The sequence below is a fragment of the Vespa velutina genome, chromosome 1 (assembly GCF_912470025.1).
Source record: "Vespa velutina chromosome 1, iVesVel2.1, whole genome shotgun sequence".
In the NCBI taxonomy this organism is placed as follows: Eukaryota; Metazoa; Arthropoda; class Insecta; order Hymenoptera; family Vespidae; genus Vespa; species Vespa velutina.
In genome coordinates this window covers 1,892,398-1,917,397 of record NC_062188.1, presented here as the reverse complement: position 1 = coordinate 1,917,397, position 25,000 = coordinate 1,892,398, and the positions used below count along the sequence as shown (strand labels likewise).

The following is a 25,000-nucleotide window of genomic DNA, read 5'->3' as shown; positions in this document are numbered from 1 at the left end:
TCCTCCTTTACGTTGCAGCAAGTTTCGTTTTAAAGCGATATTTATTTTATAACTATCGACTCGTCAATTTTCAAAGTTCTTTATATGCCCGACTAAAATCGTGATAAAAATTTTCTCTCTCTCTCTCTCTCTCTCTCTCTCTCTCTCTCTCTCTCTCTCTCTCTCTCTCTCTCTGCCTTTTTCTCTCTCCGCACGGTCGAGATATTAAAAATTGGTGAAATGCATTCTTTTGTCTTTTATATATATACATATATATATATATATATATATATATATATATATATATATATATATATATATTATAAAAAAAGACAATTGAAAGTTAAACAGAGTTCTAAATCGCGTTATGACCATTATTAAAACCAAAGCTTCTATATTCAACAGAATTTTATTAAATCGAATAATGGAATACATTATTATTGCAATATGACTGATACTTTTCCGAAATTAGTTACGTCATTTTTCTCTTCCTTTTTCTTTTTCTTTTTTTCTTTTTTCTTCTTCTTTTTTTTTTTTTTTTTTTTTTTTTTTTTTTTTTTTTATATAACGATCTCTTATACAATAACACAATTTTTATATAACGATCTCTTACACGGTTACATGATACACACACACACACACACACATATACACATATACAGACACAGATACATACATGTTAACAGTACATACGGAAGAACAACTTGAAAGTTTCATAACTCGATAAAAATATCGAATAAAATGTATATTACAGATAAGTAATCGTTGAATTCGTATTGATATTGTCTACAACTTTTATTAGCCTTAAACTATCGATTTCCATTAATAAAAAAAAAAAAAAAAAAAAAAAAGAAAAAAAAAAATGAAATGAAAAAAGGAAAAATGAAAGAAGAAAGGAAAAATTACGGCTTCAATATCTTGACAAAAATGCCCTTTACGATAAAACTGCAATACATATTAGATTCCTCTTACCCTCTTACCCCCTTCTCCCTCAATATCTCCAATAAATTTTGTATTGAAGCGTTTGTTACAGAAAGCCTTTATCTTCCTGTTACAGAATCAAAATCCAAATAAATTCGAATTAAATCTAAAAATAAAACGATGACGATATCATTTCCCAGGTCTTGTAATAATTAAAACGTTGGCTCTTGATTGATGTCAAATATTAAATAAAATGGAAGAAAAATTAAAAAAAAAAAGAAAAGAAGAAAATATAATAAATAAATAAGTAAACAAATAAATCGATCAATCAAACGAATATCTCAATACTGGGAAAAAAGAAATGAATGATATAGTTTTTCGTGATTCTTGAAGAAGTGAAAGAAAAGAAAAAAAGAAAAAAAAAGAAAAGAAAGAAGAAAGAGAAAAATAAAGATAAAACAAGAAAAAGCAGAAAAAACGAACGAACGAACAAACAAACAAACAAACAAACAAACAAACAAACAAACAAACAAATTTTGGTGATCATAACTAATGCATAGTTTGAAAATGAATGGTATTATTTTAACACATCTATCTTCTTAGTAATCGCAAGTAAGAATAAACGAGATTCCTCTTTTTAAAAGGTCTATTCTTACCTTCCCTTTCTCTTTCTTTCTTTATATAACTTTCCAAACTTCCACGAAGAAAATATTAAAATTGCACTAAATTTATGGATGCCATCGGCCCAAAGAAAAATACCAAGGAAATATCATAAAAGTTCCGACGTTTCGACGGGCATGCTCTGCCTCCTTTATCATTCCACGTTTCCCTTACAACGTTCGATACTTTTTAAAGAAAATTTATCTATATATATATATAGATAAATTATGTATATATATATATATATATATATATATATATACACATACACACACACACACACGTACGCATGCACGCACGCACGTGCAGACACACAGAATACATACGTTGTATATGTATATCGATGATAAAAAGATCTTACGAAAAGAAATACGATACGATACGATTATTTTTATTTATTTATTTATTTATTTATTTTTATTTTTTCCATTTTTTTCTTTCTTTCTCTTTATCCCTCCCTCCTTCCTTTCCACCCTTTAGCCGCTTCGCCTGTCAGATCTCAAAGAGTTCTCATTTATTCAATTGAAGATAAACCTTTTCTCTCGTTTATACAAAAACTATTCGTAATAAATCATCTAATTCGAGATTAGATCGAACGTTAAAGGGGAAAAAAAAATTCATTATTCCAAATGGTTCTTCGTTATTCTGTTATCGTCGCAGAAACGTTTCAAGAAGAACGGAAAAATTCCGCAGGTTGATAAGGAAACGTATCGTGCGTATGTACATACTATAATTATCATACATAGATAGATTAGAAATGTTTTAGAACGAACGTTAAAATGTCAATGTCATTGATGATCGATTAGCTTACAATTGATCATACATTATTTATCATCCCGTATTCACCTTCGATAAGTAAATAAGTAAGTAAGTAAGTAAGTAAGTAAGTAACTATATACTTCGACATTGTTCTCTTGATTTAGAAACGCCATTTTCGTTTTTCTATGCATTCTTTATAATACACTCTTACCTCAAACGTATATGTGTATCTAATACTTAATTAATTATTTAGTGAATGTATATATGTATGTCTATCAATGTCTCTCTCTCTCTCTCTCTCTCTCTCTCTCTCTCTCTCTGTGTATATATATATATTTGTGTGTATTTTTTTTCCATAAGGAACTGTAAGAATGCGTCAAACGTCGAGCATTGTTAATAATCTGTTTGCGAACGATTTTCGCCATTGTTCGTTACATACACGATCTCGTTCAATGATAATTCATATGAAATTACAATAAATCTATGGGAACATATCTCTCTTTCTTTCCCTCTCTCTCTCTCTCTCTCTGTGTATGTATTTGTATACGTGTATACGTCCATGTGAAAAAGAGAGAAAGAAAGGGATGTATAGAGACAGAAAGAGAGAGAAAGAGAGAGAGAGAGAGAGAGAGAGAGAGAGCGAGAGAGGCAGACAGACAGACAGAAGGGAGTAGGAGGAGGGAAAAGAGTGAAAATCACGAGTGAGTTGTAATCCGTCGTGCAATAAAGCAAATATGTCTCCGTCCGATCTAGTTACGTCAACATTCTCGTGTATCTACCATTTTCTCGTTACTCGGATAGCCAGGATTCGGTCGTCCGACTAATTCGAGAGAGAGAGAGAGAGAGAGAGAGAGAGAGGGTGTGTGTGTGAGAGAAAGAGAAATAATGAAAATGAAAAAGCATAAAAAAAGGAAAGAAAGAAAAAAGAAAACAGGAGAATTCATTTTATCGTCACGCTTTCATAATCCCATAACGAGAACCGAACGAACGTACGTACGTACAAACGAATAAACGACGCACGTTTCGCACGTTCTCAGATTTATTCGGTATGTATGTAATATTTGTAAGTAAAAAAAAAGGAAAAAAAAAAGAAAAAAGAAAAAAATTTGTTATATCATTCGAAGTTAAATCTATCATTCTCTTCACCCAACCCCCACTCTTTATACCACGTTCATCTCGTTCATTGTTAAATCTATCATTCTCTTCACCCAACCCCCACTCTTTATACCACGTTCATCTCGTTCATTGTTAAATCTCTCCCCCTTCCCCTTCCTCCCCCTCACACTTCCTCCCTCATCTCACCCTTCCTCCCTCCTTCCACGAGTAGTTGAGGCAACGAGTTAACCCTGTCGAGATTAACGTCGTATAACTTTGAAACGTATATATATACACTTCGAATATTTATGTTATACTTAATTGACTTAATTGTTAACTTAAGTATATTTGTACTTAATATAATATATATTATTATATAAAAAATATTGTACCCTTTACAAATCTTACTTCATTCGATCATTGTAAAGAAAATTAAATGTTAATTCTAGTATTCAATTTGCGAAGCTTTTAGCGGTTTGTTCTTTTTTCTCTCTTTTTTTTTTTTTTTTTTTTTTTTTTTTTTAAATAGCAACATATTCTACGTAAAAAAAAAAAAAAAAAATATTTTCCTATCTTAATCGAGGAGAAAAAAAAATTAGATCACAGAGAATTAACTTACGAAGATATTTCGCTTTTTCTTCTGATAAAAAGAGAAATATAAATAAATAAATAGTTTGTTTCTCGTTCCAATTAAAATTCCCCCCCCCAAAAAAAAAAAAAAAAAAAAAAGAAAAAATAAAAAAAGAAAGAAACAATGTATGATGTCCTGATTTTTCATTTTACGATTCATTAATTTATTCAAAACATTTCTTTATCTCCGTCCCATCATAATCATATTATTCTCAATCAGAATGAATTTCATTTACGAATAGTCACGTTAAACGAACGAAAATCTTTATCATTCAAACAGATCGAAGATCTACAAAAAGGGAATCGACGAAATCGATCGTTCATAGGAAAAAAAAAAAAAAAAAAAAAACAAAAACAAAAAAAAAAAAGAAATAATTACAAAAAAGATTATCGAACGATCGATCGTTAAGAAAATATTATCCTTCGAAAAATTTGAAGTACTAGTTAAAGGTAAATTAATTAAGCGATATAAGCCATGGTATTTTATTAAGAAAGTAATTTGATCCTCTTTTGATGGTTCGAGAGATGTTCTCAAGAGATGAAATTACTTTTTCAAAGTGATTTCCCCTCGTCAAGAAAATTAATTAGTCTTCATTGTAATTATCGTATCCGTGCTCTTCTTTTTTTCTTAATTCTCTTCCTTTCTTTTTTTTCTTTCTTCTTTTTTTTTTTTTTTTTTTTTTTTCAGGACAGATAAAGCGACAATATAGGATTTTTGGTAACAACAAAATCTCTGTCACACTGCCGACCATTGTTTTTACCGTAAGCGTGAAATTTTAGCTGCCGTCGGCGGTAGATACGCGGGCACAATTTTGATTTGCGGTTTTCATTCGCAACATATATATATATATATATATATATATATATATATATATATATGTATGTCCATATATAAACATGTATGTATGTACGTGTGTGTTTGTGTGTGTGCATGTGTATGTGTATGTATATATCAGTGAACGTGAATTTCTGCGCTAGCAGAAAACGGGATTTTGGAATATCATGGCAGCTTATGACGTAAAGTCGATATAACGTCGCTGAAAATTAATGAGCCGATCGTATGTATCCCGGCATTCACCTGCTACGTACTATGTAAAGTAATTAATGACTATGTATTTATGAGCCTTTGAGTTAGGACTCGAACGAGAGTACGTACTTTCGGCTTTAATCGTGAATTTTTCATTCAGATTGTTATGTATACATATCAAAAATGTTTTTCAATTTTCAAACGAAACAAAATTCTATACTATTATTCTAATTCTTTTATTTTCTTTTCTTTTTTTCTTCCTCTTCTTCTTCTTTTTCTTTTTTTTTTTTTTTCTTTCCTTTTTTTCTTTTTCTTCCTTTCTTTTTTTTTTCTTTTTTTTTTCTTTTTTTTTTACCTTTTTTTTTTGTACTCGTTAACACAGGTTATTTCGTATTATTCATTAGAATAGACCGATAGAAACGTATCGTGTTAAATGAAAATTCGTTCGATTTTACAAAGAGATATATTTTCATTAATAATAACGATTCGTAATATCCTGAAATCATTTTAAATTGGGATTAATTAAAAATTGAAGAAGAGAGAGAGAGAGAGAGAGAGAGAGAGAGAGAGAAGAAAAAAGAAAAAAATTACAGAGGCGAATAACGTGAAATGTACATTTCCTCGAAACGTCGGATATTAAATGATACCATGGAAACAACCAGTGTAAAAAGTTTCACAGAGGAATCTAGAAAATGTCGTATAGGTTGAAAGTATCCGAAACGAATATGGCCCCTATACTTAAAAGTGATATAGTTGAAAAATATTCAAGCACGACAAGCGAAAAATTTCAAAGTTACTCGCCCGCCCCCTCCCTCCCTCCCGTTCACCCTCCTTAACGATAGTTACGCGAAATATTTTATTTCGAGTTCGTATTGTCATTCTTTTTAATATTATTACTTTATCGAGTGGAAAATGATTGTCCTGTGAATATTGATAAATTCAATTAATAGAATTAGATCTCATCGTATGAAACAATATTTTTCGTCGACAAATAGATCTACGATTGTCGATTCGCCGAAGGATTGCGATTGAAATTGAGTGAGGAAAAAAGAAAAAGAAAAAGAAAAAAAAAAAAAAAAAGAAAATTGAAAGAAAAAGAAAATTCATCGAACGAAGTATCGAAGACGCAATTCTCGTGGATTTCAACGTAAATTTAAACGTAATCTGTGTTTTCTCGTTTTTCTTTTTTTTTTTTCTTCTTCTTTTTTCTTTCTTTCTCTCTTTTTTGCTTCTTTTTCAACATCTAAATAAATAAACAGGCAAACGGCAAATTTGAAAAGTTACAAAAATTATACGCTTATACCGTTGTTGAACAAAGAAAGTTATTACATTTCGAATTTGTAACGTCGATTATTATTATTATTATTATTATTATTTTTATTATTATCATTATTATTATTATTATTATTATTATTATTTTATCAAGTAGAAAATTAACGATCGTATGTTATCAATAAGTTTCTCGAATGGATTAATCTTTCTAAATGGAAAAATTTACTTAATTCATTGAAATTAAGGAAAAAAATTCGTCGAAGGAGTAAACACAATCGTGAATTTAATCGAACACGTTCTCTAGGAAGCAATACGCTTATTCGTGGCTTTTCCACCGCCAATATGTATGCACCTCGACAAAAGCGTATAACTAGAGAGACAGAGAGAGAGAGAGAGAGAGAGAGGCAGAGAGAGAGAGAGAGAGAGGGAGAGGGAATGAATACGAGAGGTCGTGTAAGCTCGAGCGAACGCACACGCGACCGAGCAAAAGCCACGAAAGCGCGGTAACGGAAACGCGGTGGTGTACTTTCCGGCGCGGTTAAACGAAAGCTCGTTCGTTATACCCGCGTTACACGCGCCGACGCGTATATATACATTTTGTACATTTGCATTTGCTAAAACGAAAATGTATTGCCGAACAATTATAATTGTTAAATCATTATTAGTACGAACATTCTTTCAATTCTTACATTTACAATTTATTTTATGAACGGAGAAAGAACAAAAATAAAGATTTTTTTTAACGTATAATCAATTAATTGAATAATTAATTATACGTAGGCATGCCTATTAAAAAGACTAGATAAAAAGAATTAATCATACAATGTCGATAAAGAAGAAATCTTTCTTTTCTTGCCCCTGATGTAAGGCAATACGCTTAATAAACATTCGTATGGAAAAACGAGTAACATATATAAAGTGGTTTATAAAAAAAAAAGAACAAAAAAATAATAGAGGATATATTTATATATATATCTTATGGATAAACAACACAGGGTAGGCAACATTTATCGTACCGAGTTATAATGTGTTGCCTATATTCGGGCACTGTATATTTCTGAAAAAAAAATTAGCATGAGTAATCATAGAGAAAAACTTAGTGACTACAGAGAGAGAGAGAGAGAGAGAGAGAGAGAGAGAGAGAGAGAGAGAGAGAGAGAGAGAGTAAGAGAGATAAAAAAAGAAGAAAAGAAAGAAAAAAGGAAAATATGTAAGAAAGACTGAAGAATCTTCCGAACGATCTTTTTAAAAGTATATTTCGATCGGAAAATACTTTTTCCCTTCTCACCATTTTTCTTTTTTCACCTTTCTTCTTTTCTTTTTTTTTTTTTTCTTCTTTTTTTTTCCTTTTTTTTTTTTTTTTTTTTTTTTCTTTTTATTGTTCCTTTTTTCTTCGCACTCGAGAATAGGACGTAGGTAACATACAAAATACATACATACATAAGTGGTCACGTCGCGAAAAAGCTCCGAGAGTCTTTATCACGTAAAGAACGAGTAGTAGTAGTCGTCTTGGAGTCACGAAGTCAACGTTCTAAGCATTATGCCATTGGCTCTGGCACATAGCTCCCATTCATTTACATATATACATACATATATATATATATATATATATATATATATATACATATATATACATACATAGATAGACATGGTTTGTGCTAGGCAAGTGTAAGTAATGTATGTATATCGGTGCATGAAGAGAATGCACATCTCTCTCTCTCTCTCTCTCTCTCGCTCTTGCTCTTGTGTATTCTCTATTTAGAGAGAGAGAGAGAGAGAACAAAAGAAGGTTAAGGTGTAAAGGGGTGAGGGTCTTCAAGGGTGGTCACTTCGCGTGACCTCTTTACGCGTCATCACCAGTACCTCTTTGTTTTCTAACGTTCTAGATCGTTTACCAAGCTATCATAGAATTTCACTCGCTATTATCGAAACTACTTTAGATTCTCTCCTTCTCTCTCTCTATCTCTCTTTCTCTCACACACACACACACACATACGCACACATACATATATCTATATCTATATGCATATACATAAACACATTCACTCGTCTTGTATAAACGACGACGATTTCGAGATTATGGGAGTCCGATATACGATATCCAGATCGAAACGTGCAAATTTTGGAGATACGTCGGATTCCGATCATGCCGAGCAAATCGTTCCCCACTCCCTCTCCTCTCAGTTAGTTCCAACCTATCCCCACCTATCAACCCCAAGCCCGTAACCCTTAACGTAGTCATAGGTCGTCGTACCTATCTGCCACCGTAGGCACTACCAACTAAAATCGATAATCGGTAGTGTTTAGCCTCGGCCGTTGAACCGAGTACCCTCTTGAGAAATTTCAATGTAATCGAGTTCAATATCTATCACCGACCGACGCGCGTTCGGCTAATTTGCGTATATATTGGGGGGAGAGAATCAGGATGATGGTGGGAAGAAAATGGGGGAGGGGGTGGGGAGGTGGAAAGGGGGGAAAGAGGATGAGAGTTATGTACGGATAGTAGTCGAGGTAATAAAGTGGGAAGACGCGACGAATTTTAAGATTTCACATCGGGAAAAAAAAAATTTTAAATTATAATCTTCCTCATGACGCTTTATATCCCGTCGGTTTACTTATCGAGATCGCTCGAGTTATATCGATTATTATCGACGAATTATAATTCGATATTTCGTATTAGAAAACGCGAATGGGTTTTTTTTTTTTTTTTTGCTCCTTTCATTTTCTTTGATTTTTTTCTTTTTGCCCTTGTCTCTACTTGTTGTGTTACTTATTATCATTATTTATTTGTTTTTTTTTCTTTTTTTGTTTTGTTTTGTCCTCTTACGTTCATGAAACGATCTCTCCCAATGATCTTGTCCGTACTATTTATATTAATAAAATTGAATCGAAATCGATATCGTAACATCTCGAAAGGTAAAAATATCAAAACTCGATATTCTTATCAAATCTTTGTCGTAGCTATTTTAATACGAATAATTGTCGCTAATATATATTGAAACAACGCGAGCTATTAAGCGGAAGTTACGTATGAAAAGTTATGTATGCTCCCGCTTATTTACCAACAATAACGAACTAAAATTTAATAATATTCGAACAGTTAATTATTAATTATTAATTACATCATTCTCATGCACGTACCTGCATACGTTATCTACGTGGTTAAATACGCCCACGCATAGATACATACGTAAGTGGATAGATCGTTGAAAATTTCAGATGAAAATTTCATTTCGAAATTGTTTCAATGTTACACATGCAATATTTAATTTGTTCTTTTAGATATAAATCAATTTTCAAATCCTTCAAACGATCGTGCAAATTCGATTTGTAAATGAATCGTTTGTAATTCCTTGTTTTTGTTTTGTTTTTTTTTTCTCTTTCTTTCTTTTTGAGCTTCCCCTCTTTCTTCTTCCTTTTTATTTATTTTTTATTTTTTTTTTTTTTTTTTTTTTTTTTTCTTTTTTTTTTTTCTATTCCCTCAATTTTGCTCACTCGAAGGAGAAATTTTATTATTATTAACAAAGACGGACGCTTCTATTTCGACGCGATCTACTTCAAACGACAAGTTCGTAATGGAAAGAGACATTAATATATTTATTAAATATCTATGGGGAAGAGAGTAACTCGTTTTTTTATTACTTTCTACGATGGCATAGTATATTGTAACTATCGGAACTATCAATAGAGGAAGGTCTTTCGACGTATAACCGTTGACCCGTTTACGTCAAACTCTTACTCTGCTTTATAGAACCTTTAACTTTTCTATTTACCTACTTCACGTGAATAGGCAGACTTTCATGTTGTCCCTAACGATATAAGAAATTCAATGAAAGTTTTCAATGATTTTTTGACTGATAGCAAATTGTAGAAAAATCTATTGTAAATGTAGATCTACTATTTTTTCTTTCTCTCTCTCTCTCTCTCTCTCTCTCTCTCTCTCCCTCGCTCTCTTTTTTTTTGTTTTTTTTTTTCTTTTTTTTGTTAATTTTCAAAAATACAGAGATAGGACCCATATCACACTCGAAAAATGTTTTAACGTATTAAGGTAAGAAAAGGAAGAATGGAAAAAAGAAAATGATTTGTTATTTCAGGTGACAAAATGGACGCCGAAGCAGCTTTACTCGAAAATTCACCGACGTTGTCAACAATATCGTCGGAATTGACAGATACGACTTATTCGGTACCAGGCTCACCTTACTCGTCAGAATCTCCGATCATCGCGACATCATCGTACAGAAAGACACATACCAATGACGAAACTACGATCAAGCCGACGCCAAGGTATTCACAGGCCACCAGGAAGCCTAATTTTCGGATACGACCGCCTTACCTAATGATATGCATCAGTATCATAGAGGTAATGTATGATTAAGTTTTATTAATATAATTAATATCACGACAAATCAATTTAACAATATACATCATGAAAATATTAATTTTACAGATGGAATTAATTTCTTTTTTTCGTTTCTCTTTTTTTCTTTTTTTTCTTTTCTCTCTCTCTCTCTCTCTCTCTCTCTCTCTCTCTCTCTCTCTCGTTCTGCTTTCAAATACAGCAGAAAAGAAAAGTTATATTTATTATTATTGAATCGTACTTAAATATTATTGAATCGAATTTTTCAACTAGACATTTAAACGCTAAAAAACGCGCAATTTCTTTTTTCGTGTCTGTAAGAAAGAAGAGAAAAAAAAAGAAGAAAAAAAAAATACACACAGAAAAAAAAAATGAAAATTATATAATGTAAACTTTGTAAATACGTAGAGTGTATTAATGTAATGTATATTATTAATATAATATAGTATATATTAACGAATATTATGTATAATTATATATGCTATAGTACGAAATATACTTATATTAAATATATTAAATATATTTAATTACATTGTATTAATAGTATAATTAAATATATTAACATAATATATATATATATATATATATATATAATATACACATATATAAAAATATATATGATGTTATAAAGGGTGATCGAAAAAGAGATCAAAAAAAAAGAAAAAAAAAAGAAACAAAAATACATGAGAACACGGGAGAGATAAATTTTATGAGACAAAATGAAAGTTATCATAGATAATCGAAAATAAAAGAAAAAAGAGGAAGACATAAAAAGATAGATAGATAGATAGATAGATAGATAGATAGAGAGAGAGAGAGAGAGAGAGAGAGAGAGAGAGAGATTATAAGAAGCGTTCTGGACGTTTAAAAACCGCCATTCACGAGAAACTATCGGAAAAGAAAGTTGCAAAGAGCCTAGACGGTGAATCCTCGTGATGCAAAACCTTGTGGTGTATAGTGTTCTGCTAGCAACTAGAACGGATTCATGGCTCGAAGATTTTACATGCTTTGACTTTGATTCTCATGCGAGAAAGAGACAGGAAGATATATACATATAGAGAGAGAGAGAGAGAGAGAGAGAGAGAGAGAGAGAGATGTTTAAAGAGAGAACGTCGCGTTAACTTGGATAAGAAGTTTACATCTTTTTCATCGTTAATGAAAGCCTTCGCGTTAAAGCGAATGAAGAAGTTGGGCATCTTCTCTTCACCGTCGTTAACGAAACTTGTCGCGTTAAATAAAGTAAGAAGTTCGTGTTTCTCTCAACCCAAAGAACGTACTTCTTCGTTTTCCTTTTCATTTTTCTTTTTTTCTTTTTTTCTTTTTTCGTTAACCCCCCTCCCCCGCTCCTCGCCCCCCACCCCCTCTCCCCCCCCCCGCCATTATTTTTTCTCTTTCGCTTTTTTTTTTTTTTTTTTTTTTTTTTTTTTTTTTTTTTTTTTTTTTTTTTTTTTTTTTTTTTTGTAACATACAAACGGTGAAACTCTTCATTGGCGTTTTCAACGTTTAAATGAATCCTTCGAAAGAATTTATTTTAATTGCATACAATATTTCTTCGTTCGTCTTTCTTTCTTTCTTTTTTTTTTTTGTTTTCCCTTTTCTTTTCTTTCTTCAATATCACCGAAATTTCAAATCATTTTATATTTAATATTTTTTTGATCATTGAAATGGACTTTTTATGCGCTCCTTTCATTGAGAATGATTTCGAAATTTTTTTTTTTTTTTTTTTTTTTTTTTTTTTTTTTTTTTTTTAATTCCTCACTCAAATCATTCTATTGTAATTCCTTCAATTTTTGAACGTTTAACGGTTCGTTTCATCGAGGTTTTCGAAATTCCTTTTTTTTCTTTTTTTTTTTCTTTTTTTTTTTTTTTAATATTTCTCCAATTTTTTTTTCCTCGCTCGCGCATTCCATTTTCATTTTCGGCGTTTCGTTCATTTCATTAAAAATTGCCCCTTTTTATTTATTTGCTTTTTTCTTTTTTTTCTGTCTTTCTTTTTTTGTCCTTTTTTTTTTTCTTTTTAATCCCTCTGCTAATTATTAAATTATTCCCTTTTCATTTTCAACGTTTGACGTTCGTTTCATTGAGGTTTACGAAATATTTTCTTTTCAATATTTTTTTCTTCTTTCTTCTCTTTTTTCTCCAGTCAAATCATTCCATTTTAATACTCGGCGTTTGATTTGAAAAGAGAAGAAAGAGAGAAAAAAAGGAATAAGATTATTATAATAGATTCGAACGATGAATACTAAAACTACCAAACAATTATATACATATATATATATATATATATATATATATATATATATATGTACGTATCTTATTGTTAGAAATCAAGAAATAAATGGAGATGAAAGAAGGAATTTATTAAATTTGATGAATATCGTAAAGATATAATAGAAAATTTTACAAAATGCCTTTGGGAATAAATTGAATGAAAAATATTCTATATAAAAAGCAGCTTTTTTTTTTTAATTTAAACGCTTACATATATATGTATGTACATACGTGTATTATAAAATTACGAATTATTATTTTATCATGTCAACGTAAAACAAAAAAGAAATATATATATATATATAATTTATAATATATATATACAATTTGAGATTAATATTGTTGAAAATTTTGTAAACGAATCATGTTATTGTTGCTGCTAATGACAAAATCGTGATGGAAAAATCACGCAACAGCTTAGTTATCTCATGGAATTCTTTAATCGAATTTTTCTTGACGCATTTTCATGGAAATTATTTTATCCAGATAAAAACGATGGAATAAAAGAGAGAAAGAGAGAGAAAGAGGAAGGTGGAGAAACGAATGAACGAGATTAAATCGATTTCTGTTACCGCATTTGTTATCGTTAAGGTATCGTTATTTAATATTTTTTTTTTCTTCCTTTATCTTTTCCTTTTTTTTTTCTTTTTTTCTTCCTTTCTTTTTACAGATACACAGTAATATTCCATTTTTATACATCTCCTACAATTTTATTGAAAAGAAATCTCTCTCTCTCTCTCTCTCTCTCTCTCTCTCTCTCTCTCTCTCTTTCATAAAAATCAACGTAAGGAAATGAAATGAAATAGAGATAGAAAGAAATCGTAACAACGTTATTAGCTGGGTCAACACGTCATGGGGGGAAAGAAATATAGATAGAAAAGAAATAAGACAAGAATAAGGGAAAGAGAAAAAGGGAATAAGAAAGGGAGAACGAACTACACACATATTTTATACAAATACATACAGGGAGATAGAATCAGAGAAAAAGAAAGAAAATATCTCTTCTTATTATATACTCGAGAAAGATCTCTGGTATTTCTAAAAGAAAGAAAGAAAAAGAGAGAGAGAAAGAGAAAGAGAGAGAGAGATAGAGAGAGAGAGAGAGAGAGAGAGAGAAAGAAAGCTAGTGGGTAGAAAGGTGGAAAAGCGAAAGATTCAAATAAGTGCGATAAAAAAGGTCGAAGAGAAGAAGAGAGTTGCTACTCTTGTGGTCTTTTGGCACGATAATAATATTCTGAAAGGAGAGTCGCCTTATACTTGGCTGCTTCTCTTGCATCTTCTTTCTCTCTCTCTCTCTCTCTCTCTCTCTCTCTCTCTCTCTCTCTCTCTCTCTCTCTCTCGAGGTCTCAACGATATAAGCTTTGAATGCACAAGGGATGAAATGCAAGGAACTTAGAACAACGAAGTTAAATGCACTTTTAAGTCGCCAAGTAGAAGCCTCTCTCTCTCTCTCTCTCTCTCTCTCTCTCTCTCTCTCTCTCTCTCTTTCTTTCTCTCCTTCTCACACTCACTCTTTTTCTCTAATACTTCCGCCGTATCCACTTGCCTTCGCATCTACTTTTTATAACACAGAAAAGAAGTTTCACCGGTGTAATAGAAATGCTACGACGTTATCGGATATCTCTTACAGACCCCTCACACTCTTTTCACGATCGATCTTTGTGACATCCATACACTGAGTATATATATATCTCTCTCTCTCTCTCTCTCTTTCTCTCTTTCTCTCTCTCTCTCTCTCTCTCTCTCACATTCTCCCTCTTTATCTTTGTATCTATCTGTCTATCCATCTATTCATATATCTTTTTCTCTTTGCCATCTCTTCTGTCTTAATTTGGTTTTTCTCTTTCTCTTTCTTCTTTTTTTCTTTTTCTTTTTTTTTTTTTACTTTTTTCTTCTTTTTTTGTTTTTTTCTTTCTTTTTTTTTTTTTCCTTTGTCGTTATCTCAAGTTCACGCGTGACGCCAAATACGATCTCATGATAAGTAATATTTGTCTTTATTTTTTATTTTTCGTTATTATTGAAAATAATTTCAATAAAAATTCTTCGAGAATAGATTTAGATTTGTAATGTATTGAAATTGATAGAATTTGACTCGAAGGGTGCGAAGAAGAATCTTTCCTGAAAAAAATCACGTATGAAGAAATCTAAAAGTACTTTTTCTTATTTTTTTTTTCTCTCTATCTATCTATCTATCTCTATCTATCTATCTATCTATCCTTTCTTCAAATTTCATTCGATATCAGTCATTCATACCTTCGAGTCACTTTCAGCCGAACAACGATCACCTCTTATCGAAGGATACCATACACTTTCGATTCTAAGAGCCATCGTAGCCACTCGAGTTCGTGAAAATGTTCAGCGACCAAGTGAAATGCGATAAGGATATTCCTATGGGAATTAAAGCATCGATAACGAGTAATGCGAAAACTCATTTTATATACCCCAAAGGATTTTTATCAAATTTTTCTTTCCTTATGGATCGAACGCAAAATGTAATTGTAAAAAAAATTATATTGAAATTATTACTTTTAGTTAGCAAAATTCATTTCATTGCGTCATAAAATTAAATAGTTTTACGATATTTATTACGAATGAATGTTTTTTTTTTTTTTTTTTTTTTTTTTTTTTTTGAAACAAATAAACAAACAAACAAATAGAAAAAATAAATAAAATCGAATTGACGAAATTATCGTCTTTCGTCGAATTTAACTTCGCGAATACTTCTTTTTTTGACTCTAACAAATATCACTAATGGTTTTTTTTTTTGTATTATCATTTATTTTTGTTTGTTTTCTTTTTTTTTTTTTTTTTTTTTGTTTTTTTGGAAACCCTCGAAGAAAAACCGAGCCATTTTCTTTCTAACGCCTGTTTAAGTCGATTCGCAAACGTTAAACGCAGAGCAATTTAAAGATTTGTAGAATTTTCACGGGATCGAGAGTCCATTTAATTTCGCGGTTCTGAGTTTACGCATTTCCTCTATTCTAGTAGTGACTTTTCGACTACCGGGCGTCGCCATTCCAAGCTCTTAGGATGATTATTATCGTTACAGCGCGCCAGCTACACTCACGTTCTTCCCAACCCCTTGATATTTTTGTTCGTTCCTTTACCACCTTCCCATTTCATCTTGTGTTGCGCCTTTAGAAACACATTTACCGTTTTATACGCCACTTACGTCTGTAATTTCGCGGTTAAAGCATTATTTCGCAAAATTCACACTTGGGATATCATGTTCTTATGGTTAGCGTTGGAATTATTGCTTCGTGTACGTGTCCCCTTCAACTTTTTATCGTTGAAATTGTTTTTCTACCTCTTTTTTCTTTTTCTTTTTTCTTCCTTTCTTTCTTTATTTTATTTCCAATAAAATTTTGCAATTCTCTTGTTGAAAACGATCAATAAAAAAGAAAAGAATATGTGATTACTCGGAGGGAGTACGCTTTTTTCTTTTCTTTTTTTTCTTTTTTTCCTTTTTTTTTTTTTTTTTTTTTTATGTTTAATCAAAATAAAAGTATTGCAATTTCTTCTTTTCATTTCGCCAGAGTTAATTTGAAATAATACAAACAATATCCGACAGATGGCAAGAGTAGAAATCCTATAGACTGCGCAGTAGCTATTGCGCAGGTAACATGGTGGAAAGAGCGATCTCGATCAATGTTTAAGTACGGTTAGAGATCGATACGAGGATTAGTATCCGTCGAGCGTTTGTAGAGATAGGAGGAATTGTTTGCTCTTCGGTTTTGTTTATTAATAACCTTGACTAAAATTATATACACGATTTCGTACGATGCTATTTGTTTTAATCTTTAAAAATATAATTTATTATACGATATTTTACTATATATATATATTTAACAAATCATAATTTGTTAATTTATTTATAAAAGCATAATTGAGCGCTAGTTCCATTATCATCTATCAAAAACTTTTTCATGGTCAAATATAAACCTTAGATACTATTTTTTTTTCTTTTCTTTCCTTTTTTTTTCAGACCATTATTTACGATAAACTACGCGTTGTTTATTACCTATCGTACATACATGTAAGAGAGATCGAAATTAAAAAGAAAATTAATTACGCACTTGTATAAATAGGTATGTTTATTTAATCGAAATTAGTTTGTCGTTCGTTTCAATGACAAACAAATGAGAGAGAAAAAGAGAGAGAGAGAGAGAGAAAGAGTGAGAGAGGGATAACAAATTAACGAAAAAGGGAATGTTTGTTCGTTCGACTTTGACGAAAGAGAAAATTCGGTTCACTTCTTATCGTTGTTTCTCTTTACTCTCTCGCTTTTACAATTGCATAGCGTAGACGACGATAACATGGAAATGTAAACTCGACGAACCGCAGTGTGGTCTATACCCTTTCACCACCCTCTCTTTCCTAATGCGACCGCTATACCCTTAACTGAATTGGATCTGTTAATTGAAGAGCGCAAAGCCCCATATAATTGGAACTCCAACGATCGCCTTCCAATTGTATCGAAATTCATCCTCTTTTTGCTTGACTGTCTTCTCTCTCTCTTCCTCTCTCTCTCTCTCTCTCTCTCTCTCTCTCTCTCTCTCTCTCTCTCTCTCTCTCTTTCTCTCTCTCATTCTATTTATGTATTTATCTCCTTCAAAAGGAAGTCGCGTTAAAAGTGATTACTGCAGAGATCGAACACGATCGTTTCCATCTTTTCTATTTTTTTTTTTTTCTTGTTTTATTTCTCTTTTTCTTTCTTTCTTTTCTTTTAACATTTTTCGTTTATTTTTTATTTCTTATCTTTCTTCATTTTTTATTTTGTATGTTTCTTTTTTTCACTCTTCAACAGCCTCCTCGATCTTAACCAAAGTGTAAGTAAGCGAAAGGTAAGACAATTTTCCTCGGATATCAAATAAGATTAATCGTTCGAGAATGAAATTATTTCAACGCTTCGAGTAGATATTACTTTGAATAATTTATCTAGCCAAGAATTGATGGTATGTATCTAATAATAGAGAAATGAAAATCGATTGGATCTTCTTCATGTTATCATCGTTAAATTGAAAGATATTTTTTTGTGATAATTTATAATCTCTTTGAAAATCTCGAGAGAAAATAAGAATTATAATATAAAAATTTTTCTTTTTTTTTTTTTTTCGTCTACCAAAAAATTATATTCTATCATATTGTGTGCAAAATTATATAGTATCATTTATATATTGATATAATTATATTATTATATGTTATACTATACATATATATATATATATCAACTTCCAAAGATATTACAATCATCGTCGTTGTTTTTTTTTTGTTTTTTAAATTTATCATATTCCATTTAAATTATATATGAATTATAATATTATGAAGTATATTATATAAAAAATATAATATATACATACATATATATATATATATATATATATATATATATATATTAATCAACTTCAAAATGTATTATAGCCATCGTAGATGTTTATTTTGAAAGTAAACGTAGAGGATGTTTTCTGTCACGATAGATAACCGTCCACTGCTTCGGAGACGAGGCGACGTTGCGAAGATGGTTGGTCTATGACCCTCGGCAAAGGGTTCAAGGGTGGAGGTTCGCCTCGTACATGCTTCTACACTCCAACGCGCTTCACCTTGCGCTCAACGTGCTCATCCAGCTGGTCCTGGCTACTCCACTCGAGGTAAACTAATCGACTAAATTGCGAACCTCGTGTCCTCTCTCTCTCTCTCTCTCTCTCTCTCTCTCTCTCTCTCTCTCTCTTTCTCTCTCTCTCCCCTCCCATCATCCACCCTTCCTCTGTCTCTTGCACACATTCTGTGTATATATATATATATATATATATATACTTGTATACATACATGTTTATATATATATATATATATATATATGTGTGTGTGTACATGCATATCGCTTTCACTGTAAACTCCATCGATTTGCTTGTTGGTTACGTCTAAACATTCTACCCTTTGATCCTATAAAAGATATAATTTACTATTTCGTGTAATATATAATGCATTGTAATTTATTTCTATATCGTTCAGTACGAATTTACATATAAGAAATATATATAAAAATTAATATAATTATCGATAATTGTAATAATACGAATTGTTCGAAGAAAATTTACATAGTTTCAATATCGTATCGTATTTTATCGACAGAAAAAAAAAAAAAAGAAAAAAGAAAGAAAAGAATTAATTTCTAATTGCCATCCTTTAATCTATATTTTTAATACAGTCAGAGAAATTTGAGAATTTATTATGATATTAAAATAATTCTTTAACAATGTTCGTCAATTTGTTAGAAATAAATTATACGACGAATTGAACAATACGACGTTGAATTGATTACTATTGTTTCTAAATGAGAAGCAATATAAGTTTCTTATAATTAACATAAGGTATAGAATTTATATAATTTATTAATATAATTTAATTTATTTGTAGAAAGCAAAAAAAAAAAAAAAAAAAAAAAAAAAAAGAGAGAAAAGAAAAAAAAATAAAGTAATTCACTGAGAAATTTCTTTTTATTCAAAAACGAAATTATCTATATAAAAATGTATAAGTAATATTATTTACAAATAATATCTTTAATATTATTTGTTAGTCGAATTTGTATATGTGTGTACAGGTTGAACAAGGAAGAATGGGAGTAGCAACGATTTATTTAGGTGGTGGTGTTTGCGGAGCTTTGGGTGCTTCACTTTTGCAACCTAGTCTTTATCTAGTCGGAGCTTCGGCAGGAGTATATGCGTTACTTACCAGCCATCTTGCTCATCTTTACTTGGTGAGCTAATATATAATAGTGAGCTATTATATATATACATACATACCTATGTGTGTATATATATATATATATTTTTCATTATTCTCAAACCACATAAATATACATAGAGAATCATTTCATACATTTAAACGGTGCTAGAATAATAATCCTTAGATTTTGTACTTTTAATATTTCATCAAATTTTCTATTCATTATTTAACAAATTTTAAATAAAAAATTTTTCCTCTGATAAAAAATTTATCGAATTTCACGTATCTACCTGTTTACACGAATTTTTAATATCACCGATAGTATTAACGATGTAAGATTATTCTGTTCGCGTTGACAAAAAATACATACATTCATACATACATACATACATACATACATTCATACATACATATATACACATATACATACATACATACATACATACATACATACATACATACATACATACATACATACATATAACAAATTCTTGATTAGGCCTTAGAGACTCCGCTCGTTTTCTACTATAACCCTACGGCTATATTACGAAGACAAAGCGTATTTGTGTGACGTGACACTATGCGAAAACAACTCTGATATATAATCCAGTACGCTTGTCACAAAGGCGTTACTGTGACATGGCTATTGTGAAATGGATTTACATTTCGCACAATACAATATAGTCAACGTGTAGTTCGAGTTGGACAGAGTCCGTATAACTAGTTCCTTCTACTGACGAGAACTGGTATTATACGAGATGAACGAACAAACGTAGGAAAAAAAAAAAAAAAAAAAAAAAAAAAAAAAAAAAAAAAAAAGAAAAAAAAAAGCAAAAAAAAAATCGATAATAAAATGTCAACATTTTGTTCGAAAAACTAATAACAAATGCGTTCGTACGATCGTTATAAAAAATGGATAATATTTGGGGGAGGGGGGTTTCTCTTTTTTTTTTTTTTTTTTTTTTTTTTTTTTTTTTTTTTGTTCTTTTTTTTGTTTTCTTTTTTTTCTTTATTTTTCTTCTTATCAAGTAAGATTTGGAATCGCCATCGAAATGATCACTTTAACCTATCAGGATTTCCATTCTGAGACGAAGTATAGTTAATCTATTTGCAAAATCTATAGATCATATGATTTTTCGAATAACGTGATACGTCTTTTTTCAGTCTATTTTTTTTTCTTTTTTCTTTTTTCTTTTTTTTTTTTTTTTTTTATTATTATTTTTATTTTTATTTTTTATCGAATATCTTCAATCGACCATTTTGTTCGACGAAGCTCGATATAAAATAAAAACGTAAGTTTTATAAAAGAACGTTTAATACATATTTTGAAATATTAACGGAATGAATCTCCATAAATGTGAGAGGGGATGAAGGAGAGGGGGAGAGGAGGGGGGGGGAGGGGAGTAAGATTACGTGAAACACGCAAAAAAATGTCGTTTAATCCGATTATAATAAAATAATAGAAACTGTATCGTTACAGTCATATATAAACAGACGATAGAAGATAAATCGTAATAACAAATAACGAAATGATTACGTCGTAAGGATCTAATAAATTTGATTTTAACGACTGGCCATTTTGTCCTTTAGAACAGTGTCGTTGAATTAAGGTAAATAGATTTAAATTAAATTCTCGTTTGATGATGAAACAATCATGAACGTTTTACGATGATATCCATTTGACAATTTAAAATGTATCAATTAAGAAAATTATTAACAAACGTTCGCAACACATTTGGATACATTCTTAGATCAATTTTTTTTTCTTTTTTTTTTTTTTTTTATGGAGAAAGAACAAAGAATAAAGAAAGAAAGAAATCGCGAAGAAAGCTTTTGCCGTAAAAGAAATCCCATCATTTAACGCAAGCTAGCTCGAAAGTCAAAAAAAATTAAAAAAAAAAAAAAAAATTTTGCAATTATTTCAAGGATCATTTCGTAATAAATACCGCGCTCGAACAAAATGGCATCCAATTGATCACTTTGCCCTCGAATTTTCCGTTCATTTTAATCCGATCTTTCCACTTACAAAAGGATGATATATCTATATGTATATATTAAAAAAAAAAAAAAAAAAAAGAGAGATAGAGAGAGAGAGAGAGAGAGAAAGAAAGAAATATGAAATCAATTTTTGTAAAACGATATCCGAGTACAGTCGCTTACAATTAGTAAAATCAGATAATAACAGGCAGATAGATAAAGAGAAAAAAATACGCGATCGAAACTATTAATTCAGGGATTTCCAAAGTGCAAATCTATAAATAATGTTCTTAAATTTATAGTGATGATGAACTGATCGAATTACAAAAAAAAAAACAAAAAAAAAAAAATGTCCAAGCCAAGAATTCTTATCGCAATAAACCAATTAATTGATTTTTATAAAGAATTATCTTCACAGGAGATTATCTTTTCAATATTGCGCACGAACATGCTCAACAAATATTTTCATTATTTAGAAGTACTTATACATATTTGCGTAGCAAACTTTCTCAATCATGAGTATGAACAAGTTCAAATCGAGATCAAAATTATTAACCTATGAACATTTATAAGCGGTTTATTAAATATAGACTTAGAACTTAGAACCGAGGCTTAATAATATTATTAAAAATAAATGACAATTGCAGAATTCAGATTGATTAGTTTATTTTATGTTATTTCTTTTCCTTTGTTTTTCTTTTTTTGTTTTTTTTATTTTTATTTTATTTTATTCATTATTTTTGTTTAATTATATTCTTGAAATGTGTTAATAAGCAGTTCGTAATAAAAAATAATTATTGTCGTAAACGAAGAACGAACAGCTTTAATAAAATTAGTATAATATTTTCCCTTGTGTCAAATTATTTTATCGATTTTCTTATAAAACCTTTTCTTCTTGTGTCCGCCAAATATTTTGAAATTTATAATTTGGTCCACCTTAAAGAATGTTTCCAAACTTTTGGAAACTCTTGTGTTGATCAATCGAAACTGTTTCTCTCTCTCTTTTTCTTCCTCTTTTTTTTAAAATTTTCTTTTATATAATACCGTCCCCCTCTACACCCTGTCGCCCATTTATTTATTGTTACAGTGTCACGGTGAGCTACGTTACGCGGGATGGCGTTTAGGTGCTGTCCTGTTACTCGCTGGAGCAGATGTCGCATCATTACCAATACCAACCTTATTGGGCTGCGGAAGGGTTGGTTGGGCTGCTCACGTAGCCGGTGCATTAGCAGGACCACTTCTGGGTCTTGCAGTTTTCCCTAAACAAAGCAAGAAGGATTCACGAGGACGAAGATTCGTCAGATTCGTTAGATTAATATCTGGCGTTAGCGTTATGTTATTAATAGTTGGCGCGATATTGGGTAACGTATATCTGATTGCATTACCCCAAATTAAAAAGCCATCCTGACAGAGGATAGAAATGCTCGTAAAACTCTGCAAGAGGTCGTTCCTGATCGTCAAGATCCGTGAGGCCGCCGACAGTGTCTTCGAGTAAAATCAATCATCTTTTTTTTTTTCTTTTCTTTTCTTTTCTTTTTTTTTCTTGTAAATATATATATATATATATATATATATATATATATATATATATTTATAAGGGAAATATCTCATCGTTATGGTTCCCATAGCGCATCGGATCGATAATAATCATTATGATATTATTAGCGCGTTTAATAAAAAAAATCGCGTTAAAGAAAAAAGGAAAAAAAGGAAAAACAAGAAGAAGAATAAATAAGAAATAAGAAGAAGAAACTCTTAATCGTGTTAACCAATAAGAGATTATAATGACCGAAGAAATCTCCTTAAAGAAAATTTCTTTAAGGAAAAATTTTTATTCTCTATTTAACAGTAATCAAAACTTTCCAATTAAAAACGATTTGAGAAATATCGTTTTCTCTTCTTTGATTTATTTATTATTATTATTATTATTATTATTATTATTATTATTATTATTATTATTATTATTATATTTTTAATATTATTATTATTATTATTATTATTATTATTATTATTATATAAAAAAAAATAAGAAGAAGAAAATAATAAAATGGTGCGAGAATAGATCGATTAGATCATTAAAGAGACTCGTATAGTTAGAAGAGAGAGAGAGAGAGAGAGAGAGAGAGAGAGAGAGTTTAGAAGTTCGTATTTTCTCGACGTTTTCTTCTGTATTTAATATTACTCGAAATTCAGAGCTATCGCTTTAGTAAGCGAGTGGGAGAACAATTACGAAAGATCGAATAAACGGAACGAAAATTAAACGTTAATAGACAGATAGAGAGAGAGAGAGAGAGAGAGAGAGAGAGAGAGAGAGAGAGAGAGAGAGAAAGAGAGATAATCAATTTAAAGGAATTCTAGCAACGAGCGATGTTTCGATACACGCTTCTTCGTTTTTTACGTGTTCCACTGCCTCGTGAAAAATCGTACCGGATATGCACGTTCAAACTCTATTACGCGTTCGACTAGTTTCAGTGCCATAGTTTATTCTATTAATACAAAAAAAAAAAGGAAAGAAAGAAAGAAAAAAAAAAATATATATATATATATGTATATATATATATATATAAAAGGTTTGCTCTTCGATACGATTCGATTCGATTCGATTCGATTCGATTCGATTCGATTCGATTCGATTCGATTCGATTCGGTTCGGTTCGATTCATCTAACTTTAAATATTCGCGTCACACGTGTTACGTGTTACGTAAATAAAATTTTTACTATTCACGTGAACCTATTATGTTGTTCGAAAAATTAATAATAATAATAATAATAATAATAATAATAATAATAATAATAGTAATTAAGTGAAAAAAAAGAAAGAAAGAAATTAAATTAAAGTAAATCAAGAAAATAATCAGAGGAAAATAATTGATTTAATCGTTTTTCTATTCCTCGTTAATAGATAAGCCTCGAAAGTTTATTGTTAATAAAACGTCTTAAATCTACTTCTTACGATTTCTTTTAATTTTCTTGTTTCTTTTTTTTTTGCTTTTTATTTTTATTTTTTATTATTTTTTTTTTTTTTTTTTTTTTTTTTTTTTTTTAATATAAATTTAAGACGTTTCGAAAAAGACGAAGAAGAGGAAGAAAAAGACGAGAGATGAAAAAAAAAGCTTTTGGAAATTTAGATAGGAGCGTATTCTCGTATCTCCTTTTGAATATTATCGATAAACATTAAACTCCTAAGAATAATATATCGATAGATAGAACATAGAGAAAGAGAGAGAGAGAGAGAGAGAGAGAGAGAGAGAGGAAGAAAGAGAGAAAGAGGAAAAGATTCATATTATTAATTCCGGTTTTATAAACGGCTCGTTTCGTAATTTATCAA

General features: G+C 30.4%; 1 protein-coding gene across 3 annotated transcripts in view; it reads left to right on the top strand.

Annotated features, from left to right (window-relative positions):
- Positions 1 to 24,639, top strand: part of LOC124946992 (protein rhomboid) — a 125,912-nt gene extending 101,273 nt beyond the window's left edge. For all 3 annotated transcript variants that reach the window (XM_047488549.1, XM_047488539.1, XM_047488528.1), the window contains exons 2-5: positions 10,438 to 10,703; positions 18,449 to 18,619; positions 19,570 to 19,725; positions 22,759 to 24,639. In XM_047488549.1, coding sequence (XP_047344505.1) covers positions 10,446 to 10,703; positions 18,449 to 18,619; positions 19,570 to 19,725; positions 22,759 to 23,079 — 906 coding nt within the window. In that variant the 5' untranslated portion in view covers positions 10,438 to 10,445 and the 3' untranslated portion in view covers positions 23,080 to 24,639. The remainder of the gene's footprint in view (positions 1 to 10,437; positions 10,704 to 18,448; positions 18,620 to 19,569; positions 19,726 to 22,758) is intronic.
- The last annotated feature ends 361 nt before the right edge of the window (positions 24,640 to 25,000 follow it).